Below are 13876 nucleotides of genomic sequence, written 5' to 3'. Positions count from 1 at the left end.
TTTTCCTCCTTTCCCTCTCCTAATTTTTGTATGATCATGTCATTAATCAACAGGAAGAAGAGAGACATGCTTTCACAGATTGGAACCAAGGCAGGAGTTCCTACCAAGTCCATAGAAAGTTTTGATTCTTCTCCTCTGAGACATTATCAATTTGTTTTTTTCAGAGCTTCTTGGGTAGCTGTAGAATAAGATGAGTGGGCAGAAGATGAATGGAGAAAACTAAAGTACAATTAGATAGGTCTGAGAGTATCTGGATTTCTACAATAGAAAGTGAGATGGACGAATGCTTCTTAACTCCAGAAACATTTGCTCTTGCCTATATGGGGAAGACATTTGTTTGCCATCAAAGATTTGCTCTTTTCAGATTTGGGTCAAAAATACATATCTGCACTGAAAATTCTTGAACATGAAGGAGAAGTAGATAGGCAAATATGAATAACTGAGGGATGAGTTTAAAGTTATCTTTGCAATATTATGTTTAAGTTCCTTAGTAGCATTTTCCCCCAAATTCATCTTTAAAAAGTCTCCACAGCAAAATAATTCTCAACAGAGCTAGGTTAGCAATTATCCAGGGTATCCTGAATACTTCAGGCAAAGTGCATATTGAGGCCTGAGCAAAACAGATTGTTTAATGGTATAGTGATCATGTCTTCATTTCTATCATGCACTTAATACAGTACTCTGCAGAAAGCACTCAATAAATAGTATTGATAAGAACTTGTACATTCCACATTGATTACTGTATCAGTCACCTTGCTGACTTCCCTTTTTCCTGTCTCTCTCCTCTCCAGTCCATACTTTGCACTGTCACCTGGTTCATTTTTCTACAAATACGCTCTGTCCAAGTTTCCCGACTCCTCAAGAACTTCTGGTGCTTCCCCATCCACTTCTGCATCAAACAGAAACTCCTTTCCTTCGGCTTTAAAGCAGTCAATCACCTTGCCCCCTCCTACCTCACCATGCTGCTCTCCCTCTACAACCCAACCTGCACACTTAGCTCCTCGATATCATCTATCCTCCACTGAACTTTTGCCCATGTCCTGACTCTGGTCTGGAAGACCCTCCCTCTTCATATCTGATAGACAAGCATTCTCCCTATCCTCAAAGTCTTACTGAAGGCACATCTATTTCAGGAGGCTTTCCCTTTATTTCCTCTTCTCCCTCTCCCTTTTGCACCACCCTTGCACTTGAATTTGTTCCCTTTATTCACCATTCCCTCAGCACTTATGTACATAGATATTAATATAAATAAATAAATTATGGATGTCTCCCCCTCTAGACTGTAAGTTCATTGTGAAGTAGCGAAGCAGCATGGCATAATAGACAGACCATGGGCCTGGGAATCAGAAGGCCACTGGTTCTAATGCCTGCTCTGCCGCTTGTCTGCCTTGGGCAAGTCACTTCACTTCTCTGTGCCTCAGTTACCTCATCTGTAAAATGGGGATTAAGACTGTGAGCCCCAAGAGAGACAGGGACTCTGTCAACCCAATTTGCTTGTATCCGCCCCAGTGCTTAGTACAGTGCTCATAGTAAGCACTTAAATACCACAATTATTATTATTGTTTACCAACTCAGTTATATTGTATTCTCCAAAGCACTCAGTACAGTACTCTGCACACAGTAAATACTCAAGAGATATGATTGACTGATTGATAGGAACCAAGTTTAAGACTCACTCTAGTACAATTAGTTCAAAGAAGAAAGGAAGCACTTACACAAAAATAAATGGTCTATTTATTAGTTTTGGAAACTTTGAAATTATGTCACTAGTCAGATATGGCAAGCCAATTCCAAAATTTGAAAAAAGAAAATATTAATTTGTCTTTATTTTGATTTTACTTTTCTCCTTGTGTTTTAGGGTCTCATTAAAAGGCTTTCAGAGAACTGACTTTACTGCTATGTATGTTCTATAGTGACACATAGAAAGACAAGGATCCCAAGATTTATGTCCACTGGGCATGTTCTTTTATTGAAAACATTTTGAAAGAATGTACTTGAAATGTAATGGTTTGATATTCAGCATCCAAGATATCAGAAACAGTGTGAGTCTATGGAAGATAGGGAGATACTAGTAATTAATTCAATAAATAGTAGCTAACCTTCCTTAGTTTAAAGACATATATAAACGTAGTTACAGTAATTCTCCCCATTCAATCAGCAGTACTGATTGCATGCCTACATTCTGCAAAACACTGAGGTCATGCTGCATCATTTTCTAAAGCTGATCTGGATAACACACATCATCAACAGTGACATAGAAAAGCCATCCATATTATGCCTAAGGAGATTTGACATTCAACATTTCTAATCTTTGAGAATGCTCAATTGGGGGCCAAGCTTTAAAGCGCTCATCCCCAGAGGAAGTCTTCCTTTCTTGATCTAATGAGAGTAATTGGTATCAATGAATATTCTGTGGTGACTCAAGGGATGAGTTGATGCCAATGAATGCTATAAACACAATATCACAAATCACATCACCAAGAGGTATAAAAAGACTAAGATTAAGTTATGTCTTACATCATTTAGGGGAAACAGTTGAAAGGTTGGATATTAACTGTTTTAGTAAGATTAGGTTCTTTAATGATCCAACTGGTCTGACTTCCCTATCAACTCCACCCAAATCACATAGCAATTCTTGAAATCCTCACACTCTGCTGGGGTATGGATCAGGCTAAAAGTTCTTAGTGAACATAAAAGACACCCCTTAAAGTACAGATGGGGCAAGGCCTAAAAGAGGAAGTTTCCCCACTGTTTTAGATGAGAACATTTAATTTTGGATTACTCCGAGTTGATAAACTCAGTCATCTGGGCAAAAGAGTCATGAATAAAATACATTAAGACTTAGGAAATAAAAAGAAAAACACTGCTTTATTTATAGAAGCTTCAGCTTACCATTCATCACACACACAACCCCCAAAAAACTTGAAATATGCATCTGAATGCCACCATCAGGATGATGTTTGGCTGACTACATACAGAAATATGGATTTCAAAACACTGTACCTTCTTTCAGCCATATCCTAGAATAATCTGGGGCACTGTGCCAACAGAGTAATTTTTTTGTGAAATAAGGAACAAGCCACTGGCATCAGCTAAAGTCTAAGAGATTGGCTACATGCTTAATGGATCTCTGCTGTACTACAATATTATGCCACCATTTCTAATTCCTGTAAATAATTCTGCCCACAGCCTCCATCGCTGATATCAGCATTCACACTTCAGTTCTGGGAGTTGGTTACCACAAACTCAAACCTTCCCTATGAAATCTGGGAAAAATTTGAGCATCCACACCCAAAGCCTGAAAATGTTTGTGGAGAGGGTCCCAAAGTGGCCATTTTGTCCAACAATATCTTCTTGAAGGGCAGTATAGGTAAGAAGAAAGGCAAAGAGGAAAATCAAGTTTTAATACATATTGGACAACAGAAAACAGATGGGATTTCTACATTACATCCCACTAAATACTCGTACAAAAAATAGATGAAAAAATGAGTGTATAATTATAAGAACTATAAGAATACAAGAATTCATTCATTCATTCACTCAATCATATTTATTGAGCACTTACTGTGTGCAGTGCACTGTATTAAGCGCTTGGGAAGTACAAGTTGGAAACACAGAGATGGTCCCTACCCAACAGCGAACTCACAGTCTAGAAGAATGAGTGTTTACATCACCTATCTGACTTCAGAACTGGAAAAAAATCCTCAAAGATAAATCAGGGATGAAAGTAAATAAAAGAAAAAAATATTGGCAGAACAGACAAGTGACTGCCACATCAGTTGGGGAGGGATGGAGGAGCGGTGGTAGGTTGGTGGGAAGGGGAGGAGGGGGATAAGAGGTAACCAGGGATCAAACTGAAAATGAGCACTTTAACTCCCACAATCTGGCCACCAGTGCCATGCAGCTAAAGCATCCAGCCTCTGGCCCTCTTCCTCTATCCCACTGTACCATGGGGAGAGGGGCCAGGTGTGAAGGATGCAAGGGGACCTGGAACTGGCAAGAAAATTGGCCCAGATACCCACAGAAAAGGAGGGACGGGGTTGGGGAGGGAGGAAGCAGGTCACAAGAGTCCCCAACCCAGGACTACCCACAAACATTCTAGGCACACACTGGGGGCCTCAGCCAGTGGAGTCTTGCTCCAGGCAGGGTTTTAATGGTATTTTGGAGGAAAACACTCCAAGCTTACAAAACCAAATCACTGCCACAAGTCCCTCAGAGGCCATGGATATTATACCAAAAGAGTCTCCAATGCTCTGCATGATACAACTCTGTTGCAGAGCAAGATAAAAACAGGATGAGGCTCTATTCCCAACCATGAGCATTCAAAGCTCCAGGCATCTCTGCAAGGTAGATTTTGAATTTGGGGGATGGATGTGATGTTAAAGTGAAACAACAGACCAGCTTATACATTGAGCACCAGTTGTTGCAAGTGAAGGCAATCTGTGGGAGCACCCGCTGGCTTTCGCCATAGCTAGGGCTGTCTGCCATAGTGGTCCTTGCCGTTTTGCTGGTGTGGTGTTGCAAACCATTCTGGCTTCCTTTCACTCCTGCAGGGACTACACTCTGTTTGGGAGGGGCTCTGAGAACCTTTCCCCTCAAGGCCAGTCACACATACAGTGTGTTACCTTGAGTCACTAAATGCAACTCCAATAAAAAAAAAAAAACCTTATCATTTCCTTCTTACCAGGTACTAACAATAAGAGTGGTATTTTTTAAGCACTTACTTTGGGCCAAGAACAGTACTAGGGTAGGTGAGTAGGTAGAAGGTAATCAAGTCAAACACAGTTCTTTGTCTCACATGGGGCTTATGGTGTGGAGGGACAGGTATTCAACTCCATTTTACAGATGAGAGAACAGAGGCACAGATAAGTGTCTTGTCCAAAGTCACAAAGCAGGTAAGTAGCAGAGTCAGAATTAGACCCTAGATCCTCTAACTTTCAGGCATATGGTCCTTCCATTAGGCCATGTTTGTTCTCAGCACTTTGCAGCCCCTTCTGGGTTTACAGCCACAAGGAGCCTGGCCCACGGTGCCTATTTTCCACATAGAGAAACTGAGAAATTTGCTATGCTATAGGTCATTTGCCAAGTCAATGCGAAGTCAGAAATGTAGTGCTACATGCACTTCAGGTTTTGGGAGTTGCCCATCTAAGCCCTTTTGCCTGTACTACTCAAATTTGCCAGTCAGGAGATTTTTTGGCACTTACCAACCTCTTTAGCTTTATTACAAGTTCCACTGCTTCTTATTTTATGTTGACCCATGGGTCCAAAGCAGCATCAGTGCCTAAGGGCTATCAGTTTAAGCAGTTCCAAACAAATACCATGAAAGTTTTTTTTTTAAGTATGCAAAACCATAAGCTTAGCTCAGAGACAATTCCAGGAAAAGGATTAAAATATTGTGTAAGAAGAGTGATGTTTGCACACAATCTCATAGTAAAATCGGATCCCAATCAAGAATGGGAAAAATCACAAATACATTTCCCAGGTTGTTTTCACCCATCCAAGCTGGTCTCCAAACTAAACATTTTCCACAAATGATTCTGATTGCAGCAGACATGGTTTAAGAGACTCTTAATAACAAAAGCCACACGACTTGCCACATGAAAAGGAATAGAAATTGCTGGTCCAGGCAGACATTGAATGTATTTGCCTCTACCTGTGGTGTTAAACATAAGAGACTAATAATTTGCCTACCTAATGACTGTGCGATTGAATGTCAAATGGATTTCTGAGGGTTTATATTGCTTTTAATGCTTCATTACACTGTTTGAAAGTGGTACCATGTGCTCTACAGATTGTACATTAAGAGGCTGGAAAAGCAATTCAGTCTAGGAGAACAATGCCAATCTTGCACATCTGAATTATATGCAAATGCATGATATAGGCCAAATTAAAGCCCAGAAGTATACTTAGTCTTGTTTTCATAATGCCAGGTAAAATACCTACCACTGGCAAGGAAATTGAAGATAAATGCCTCCTTTCTATAATGCTAGGTTTACTCTAATGTACTGATTTAGAGAGCTACCGTGTCTGCTAACTGACCTGAGTCTCTACCAGGCCCCTCTGACCAGTGGCAGATTATACATGTCTCATCTCCTCCCTCTAAAGTTGCTTTCCTCCATATTATTCTTGAACACTTGCCCTGCTTCAAACACTAGGTATTTAGTATAGGTTTGATGCTAGAGGTTTAGGAATTGGCACATTTTCTTCACTTGCCAATCTTTCCCATCTTTTCAGGGCTAAACTTCTGCCTTCTACACTGGCGTTCTAGTCCTCATCATTTCATAATGAAAATACCATAAGAGGAACAGGGCTCTTATAATCTCTTCTGCAGAGATAAAAAAAAAAGGCAGGGACTCCTCACTCAGTGCCCAATTCTGCTGTCTCATGATTCCACTGACTCAGTGGCTCCCCACCCAACTCAATAGCATGAAACAAGACCCTTATCCAGAAGGTGAAGGCACTTCTGAGCACAATGAAGAGATAACAATAATAATGATGGCATTTGTTAAGCGCTTACTATGTGCAAAGCACTGTTCTAAGAGCTGGGGAGAATACAAGGTGATTAAATTGTCCCACGTGGGGCTCACAGTCAATCCCCATTTTACAGATGAGGTAACTGAGGCTCAGAGAAGTTAAGTGACTTGCCCAAGGTCACACAGCAGACATGTGGCGGAGCCGAGATTCGAACCCCTGACCTCTGACTCCAAAGTCCGGGCTCTTTCCACTGAGCCATGCTGCTTCTCCAGAGATGACTGGCATTCCTAAACTTTCCTTTATGGGTGAGGCAGACCTTCCACTAAAGATGCAAACCTGAACAAATACAAATAAATAATTACACCAGTGAAAAGTTAGGCAGTTTGTGTAACTTCCTGTGGCTACTTGTTGGAACAAAGTTCACAGTAGTTAAATTAAAATGATTATGTTGTCTTCATATTTGTTAACACTAAGTTCTATTAGCTAGGCTTACAATGAAACTAGGGAACTTGTGCTAAAACTAAAGATAGAAAGCTTAAATTTAATCTTACAGACCCTGATTCATAACCTCGATAACCCAATAGACATTATTCAATTTGCTTGTAAATGCAAATAACCAGAGACTCTAGTTCAATTTCACTGGACATTAATTTCATTAATTTCCAGCTCTATGGAGCTGTGGTACTACAGTAATGACCAGAACTCTGGGGTCAGAGTTGAGAAAAGTGCAATACAGTCCTCTTCCAATCACTAATTCACAGAGAGACCTTGAACAAGTTACAATGTATATTGGCCTCAGTTTCCCTCCAAATATAAAATAGAAATCTGGCAGCTGAATCTTGCATATTGAAAAGTTATATGAATTGAAATCTGAGAAGGTATACTGACCTCCCTGGGGAGATGTTAATGCATAATACCCAGGGTGTCATTACGATTGTCCACCCTAATCAGAGATAACCAAACCACAATGAGTTTCCACATGGTATATGAAATGAATCATGATGAAATTCTGATAATATTTCCTTTCTAGTAGTTTTGGTGTAGCAGATACCTATCTTTGTCAGCTGTTTTATTTGAGGATTATTTCTGATGTTCTAGTTTCTGAAACTACTCAGTGTGATTCCATTTCTTCAAGATTTTTTTTCAAATCTACCCATAAGGATGCAGAAATTTTAGCTGATTTAGTAAGCCATCTTCCATCCTACCTATGAGTAACATTTTGGAGCTTCATCTGCCAATTAATTTATCTGGTAAGGTGTTTTGATAACACTTTACTTTTCCCTTTGTCTCTTCCTGGTCCCAGGAGTTCATCATTGAAATCAATGACATTATGGCTTCCTTATTTATTATAAGAAAGTATATGAGAACAATACATTGGTATGGAGTCCAGCTGTTTAGTACTTTCTCCCTTTTCTCCCACCCCATCCATGCCCATTCTTTCTGAGCCACTCCTGTAGGTCCGATTTGGGGAGCATACAGTGTTACTTTTAGAAATGGGCTAAAGTCCAGTTAAATATTTAGCTGTTTAATAAGCAGTCTTTGGGATTGCAGTCTCCGTGGGAATGAAAAAAAAAAGAATAGAAAAGCAAGGAAAAGGGCTCCCCATTCTATACTTAGAAACAACTAGTTAGATTTAGCTTTCTGATTTTAAAATGGAAATGATAAATTATCCTGTTTCATCTGGGTGCAATTCAGTAGTATAATCAAATAAAACATAGTATACTACTCCTTGCTTAGTAGCTTACTTTGCTTTTTCCCTCCAGTTCAAAGGTTATTAAATAAGCTCAAACACTTAGTAAACGTTGCCTGGGTCATTTATTTTAAGATTATTGGAATAAAAATAGAAGACAGTGATTTATGTGTAAAACTAGGGAATCTCCTCCGCCCCTTCCTCAGAACTATTTATCCCTGACTCTCGATGTGCAGTAGCTGCCCAGCTAGTTCATCTGAGCTTCTCTGTGGTTTATAATATTATTTTGAGACATGGTAGTTTCCTTATATACCAAATAGATATCTAAAATAGCATGCATATATAAATACATTGCTTAGAAACATCTTAGAAGCCTATGCTTTGATTATATAACATAAAATTACTGAGCATATTCATATTTTGGCTGCTTAAAATATTGCGGATTTGTTTTGGCATCCTTCAGAGTTTAGAAAATAACGTTTCAGAGTTTCTATATTTAGGTAGCAATTGATGAAAATGTCTTCAGTTCAGAAATCTCAAAACATCACTGCCTAACCCATCAAACTTTGAGCATTAGGAAATAATTTTCATATGATAAGCATTTGGCTTTGCCTGGGAGACAGTCAATCCCTAGTGCCTTTCCAGGACACGAGTTGGAGTGAAGCTGCCTCAAAACTCACCCAGTCCCATATTTATTTTGCCATTCAAAAACGTCCAGTCTAGAGGGGGGAAAATTCATTTCCTTTTCATGTAATCCCCAACGTCCTCTAGCCGCCCCCCAACCCAACTCCGCAGACGTTCTGCATTTTTTCTCTTACTTTAAAATACTTACGTGGTCCCCAGCTTTCCTCCGGGGGGATTCTCTGAAGATCAATGTCATCCTCACTCATGTCTTAGCCCAGCCTGGAGAGCTCAGCTGCAACTGGGTATCAAAATGAAAATGTCTGAAAGCGAGGGATGTGGAGAGGGAACTGGGGCTGTTCATTCAATTGCAACCATCCGCAGCCTCCTCTGTTTCAGTAGTAGCAGCAGCAGCCTGCCTCTTGACGCGCTGGGAAGAATAGCTCTCAGGGGTAGAAAGCAAGCCCCTCAATCAGACAAGGTGAGTGAAAAGGCACCAATTAAAATTAGGACCCAGCTGGGGTCCTAATTAAATACACCCCTCTTTTTTCTTTTTGATCCTCCCTAGAACAGCAATCTAAAGTTTTCAACGGCAGAGGGGAAGGGTGCATGGTCCCTAGGCTGAGACCCCGGGCCCAACCCTAGTCCCATCCCCCTGCTCCCGCAGCGGAGAGAGGCGAGGAGGTTTGCGCGGCCAGTTTAAATAGCCCCGCACTCCCCTCCCGCAGACGCCTCGGCTCATCGGGAATTCCACGTGACACCGGCCGGCAGCACCACTAAGCACTGGGATGCACACTCGCATTCATTCAATCGTATTTACTGAGCGCTTACTGTGTGCAGAGCACCGTACTGGGCCCTAAGTCCATCACAGACATGCTCAGAGTTTGATGGATTAGGCAGTGATGTTTTGAGACTCCTGAAATCCACAAGTAGAGAAGCAGCGTGGCTCAGTGGAAAGAGCCCGGGCTTGAGAGTCAGAGGTCCCTTCAAGACCCTGCTGAGAGCTCACCTCCTCCAGGAGGCCTTCCCAGACTGAGCCCCTTCCTTCCTCTCCTCCTCATCCCCCTCTCCATCCCCACATCTTACCTCCTTCCCTTTCCCACAGCACCTGTATATATGTATATATGTTTGTACATATTTATTACTCTATTTATTTATTTATTTTACTTGTACATATCTATCCTATTTATTTTATTTTGTTAGTATGTTTGGTTTTGTTCTCTGTCTCCCCCTTTTAGACTGTGAGCCTACTGTTGGGTAGGGACTGTCTCTATATGTTGCCAATTTGTACTTCCCAAGCGCTTAGTACAGTGCTCTGCACATAGTAAGCGCTCAATAAATACGATTGATGATGATGATGATGAGGTACTGGGTTCTAATCCCGCCTCTGCCCTTTGTCAGCTGTGTGATTTGAGGCAGGTCACTTCCATTCTCTGGGCCTCAGTTCCCTCATCTATAAAATGGGGATGAAGGCTGTGAGCCCTACGTGGGACAACCTGATCACCTTGTATCTCCCCCAGCGCTTAGAACTGTGCTTGGCATATAGTAAGCGCTTAACAAATACCAACATTATTATTATTATTACAAGTCGGCAACATAAAAACCGTCCCTACCCAACAACGGGCTCACAGTCTAGGAGGGGGAGACAGACGACAGAACAAAACATGTAGACAGGTGTCAAAATCGTCAGAACAAATAGAATTAGGGCTATATGCACATCATTAACAAAATAAATAGAATACTACATATGTACAAGTAAAATAGAGTAACAAATCAGTACAAATATATACAAGTGTTGTGGGGAGGGGAAGGAGGTAGGGCGGGGGGGATGGGGAGGAGGAGAGGACTCACATCATTGACGGACATATACACCGCAACACACCCACATACTCGAAGTCAAGCACACACGATAGTTCAGCACACTTATCACTCCTCACACACACGCTCACTCTAGGAAAAAAATACATATAATCAAAGACGCACACAGGGTATAGTTACACACATAAATGGAGATTTCAGTTACACACATACACACACATCACAGACACAACCTGTTCATCGGCAGAGACGCCTATTCATTCATTCATTTAGTCAATCGTATTCAATCGCATGATGCCGCTTGGCTTAGTGGCAAGATCCCGGGCTTGGGAGTCAAAGGTCGTGGGGTCTAATCCCGACCCCGCCACTTATCAGCTTTGTGACTTTGGGCAAGTCACTTAATAATAATGAAAGTATTTGTTAAGCGCTTACTATGTGCCAAGCACTGTTCTAAGCGCTGGGGTAGAAACAAGGTAATCAGGTTGTCCCACATGGGGCTCACAGTCCTCATCCCCATTTTAGAGATGAGGTAACAGGCACAGAGAAGTTAAGTGGCTTGCCCAAAGTCACCCAGCTGACAAGTGGTGGAGCTGAAATTAGAACCCATGATCTCTGCCTCCTAAAGCCGTGCTCTTTCCTTTAAGCCACGCTGCTTCTCTGTTCCTCAGTTACATCATCTGTAAAATGGGGATTAGGACTGTGCGCCTCATGTGAGACAACCTGATTACCTCGTATCAATCCCAGTGCTTAGAACAGTGCTTGTCACGTAGTAAGCTGGTAACAAATGCCATCATTAGTATTAGTGTTTATTTAGCGCTTACTGTGTGCAGAGCACTGTACTAAGCGCTTGGAAAGTACACTCTACCACTCCCACCCACACTCACACACATCCCCTCTACACTCCCTGACCATACAACCCTCCCACGGATTCACACTACAGAGACACGCACCACAGGCAGGATCGCTCGCACTCTGAAGTTCGTGAAGCTTTTGTCCCACTCTGTTCCGAGGTCTGAATAGCAAAATAAAGCACCCGCTCTTGCTCCTTCTTCTCTTCCTCCTCCTTCTTCTCTTCCTCCTCCTTCTCCTCAAGACCACCGCCCACCCACCTTCTTCCTCAGCCCCGTGTTGAAGGAGGTGCTGAGGGCTAAGGAGCCCTGTATATATGTATATATGTTTGTACATATTTATTACTCTATTTATTTATTTATTTATTTGTTTTACTTGTACATATCTATTCTATTTATTTTATTTTGTTAGTATGTTTGGTTTTGTTCTCTGTCTCCCCTTTTTAGACTGTGAGCCCACTGTTGGGTAGGGACTGTCTCTATATGTTGCCAACTTGTACTTCCCAAGTGCTTAGTGCAGTGCACTGCACATAGTAAGCACTCAGTAGATATGATTGATTGATAGATTGATTGATTGAGTAGGTGTAACAGGAGGCAATACCTGCGCCTCCCAAACTGACTCCCACGCTCACACCCCTCCTCGGCGAACTCATCTCTAATCCCCCCAAATGGGATCTTGGGGCTGGGTGTCATTGCCCTTGTTTGGCTTTGAGAGTTGTGAGCTGTGATCACCATCACTACTACTCGCATTACTGATGTAATTGTGTACCACTTTGGGGGGCTGTCTCTGAGTGCCTGGGGCAGCTGGGGAGTTTGTCGGAGACTGTTCTGGTCCAGAAAGGGGCAGCAACTTCCCTGTCTCCTGTCAGAGGAGCTTCTCCATGACAGATGACTCTGGGTGGAAAAGGGAGGAATGGGAGAGGGAGGCCAAAGAAGGGGGTGTTATGGAGAGAGAAAATGGATGATGAGGTTAACGGAAAAATTAGCCTCAGGTTGCCAAGGAGAGATGATTGAGGTCCCCTTAGAATAAAGGTGGGGTGGGACTTGCTGAAGGTAGTGGGATAAAAGCTTGACCTCATCCCACCTCCTTTTAGATCTTCCAGGACTGTCTCTGGGGCTTGGGCTTGCTAGCTGGCTTGCAGGTGTCCAAGGAGAAAGACTTCTTGAATGACCCTTCTCCAGGCAAAGAACTGAGTCTGGGAAGTGTCCTTGGAGTTTCCTGTCTTGGGGTACTATTCCCCAACCTCATTCAATTTTGAAAAGTAACAATGTCTCCTGCAAAGATGTGGAGGCTGTCACCAGTTTGATGTGAAAGAGAACAGACTGAACCTCAGCTTGTTTAAAAAATAAATAAATAAAAATAAAGGCATCTCATTTTATAGCCAAAAAAATAACCCCCAAACAAGTGTCACCCACAGGCAAATACAGTAAACCCCAACACGAGCCTAACTTAAACAAAACATTTTACAGTTTGCTACTCTTGGGAGCAAGTTGCCCAAATGACAGGGGCAGCTGACATGCATAGGGAGAATTCCTCTCTAAAGGTCATTAAGTTCTTTCAACTCAAACTGCAGGAGCATGGATAGCTCTTGGAAGCTACCCATCATGGGGCCACATGAGCTTCCCATGGTGTCCAACTTGGCCATCACTACATAAAACTTTGTGCAAAATCACCCCACATAACACCCAGCCCCTGCATGTTTTTATCAGCCCCCAGAAACAGACCCAATGACAGTTTTGAAGCATTAAGGAAAACAACACAGATGAGAAGCCTTCTAACCAGCTATCTTGATATAAAAGTGCAATCCTCTACTACGGGTCTTGCTTTTCTGCATGTCATATCTCATTTTTCCTTTTCAGTTCAGTCCCAGTAATTAATAAATGAATCAATCATATTTATTGAGTTCTTACTGTGTTACTGGGTGCAGAGCACTGTACTAAGAGCTTGGGGGAGTACAGTAGAGCAGAGTTGATAGACACGTTCCCTGCCCAAAATGAGCTTACAGTCTAGAGGGGCAGACAGACATTAGTATAAATAAATGTTCTGTGGGGATGAGGGAGGGGTGAATAAAGGGGTACAAATTAAAATGCAAGGGTGACGCAGAACAGAATGGGAGGAGAGGAAATAAGTATTTAGTCAGGGAAGGCCTCTTGGAGGACATGTGCTTTAAAATAAGGCTTTGAAAGGTGGGGAGAGTGATTGCTGGATATGGAGGGGGATCATTAATACCGTTATCTTTATTTTTAATATTACCCATACTAATAGTAATGGTAGTAGCAATAGTAGTAGTAGCACTAGTAGTCATAGCAGCAGCATTTATTGAGCACCTAGTTGATGTGGTGCACTCTACTAGGTACATGGGAAGTACAGAAGAACCAAGTGACACATTCTCTGCCTACTAGGAGCTTAAATTCTAAAGGGAGA

At 41.9% G+C, this 13876-nt stretch overlaps 1 protein-coding gene across 6 annotated transcripts in view; it reads right to left on the bottom strand.

The window, feature by feature from the left end:
• ANO1 (anoctamin 1) overlaps positions 1-9245 on the bottom strand; it is a 181732-nt gene extending 172487 nt beyond the window's left edge. For 3 of the 6 annotated variants that reach the window (XM_038764539.1, XM_038764541.1, XM_038764542.1), the window contains exon 1: positions 8997-9244. In XM_038764539.1, the coding sequence (XP_038620467.1) occupies positions 8997-9054 (58 nt within the window). In that variant the 5' untranslated portion in view covers positions 9055-9244. Of the gene's footprint in view, positions 1-8996 lie in introns of all 6 variants that reach the window. The other 3 variants (XM_038764538.1, XM_038764540.1, XM_038764537.1) reach the window with 2 other exon arrangements.
• Between the last annotated feature and the right edge of the window lie 4631 nt (positions 9246-13876).

This window comes from Tachyglossus aculeatus, chromosome 22 (assembly GCF_015852505.1).
Source record: "Tachyglossus aculeatus isolate mTacAcu1 chromosome 22, mTacAcu1.pri, whole genome shotgun sequence".
In the NCBI taxonomy this organism is placed as follows: Eukaryota; Metazoa; Chordata; class Mammalia; order Monotremata; family Tachyglossidae; genus Tachyglossus; species Tachyglossus aculeatus.
This window is presented reverse-complemented; position numbering and strand designations above follow the sequence as displayed.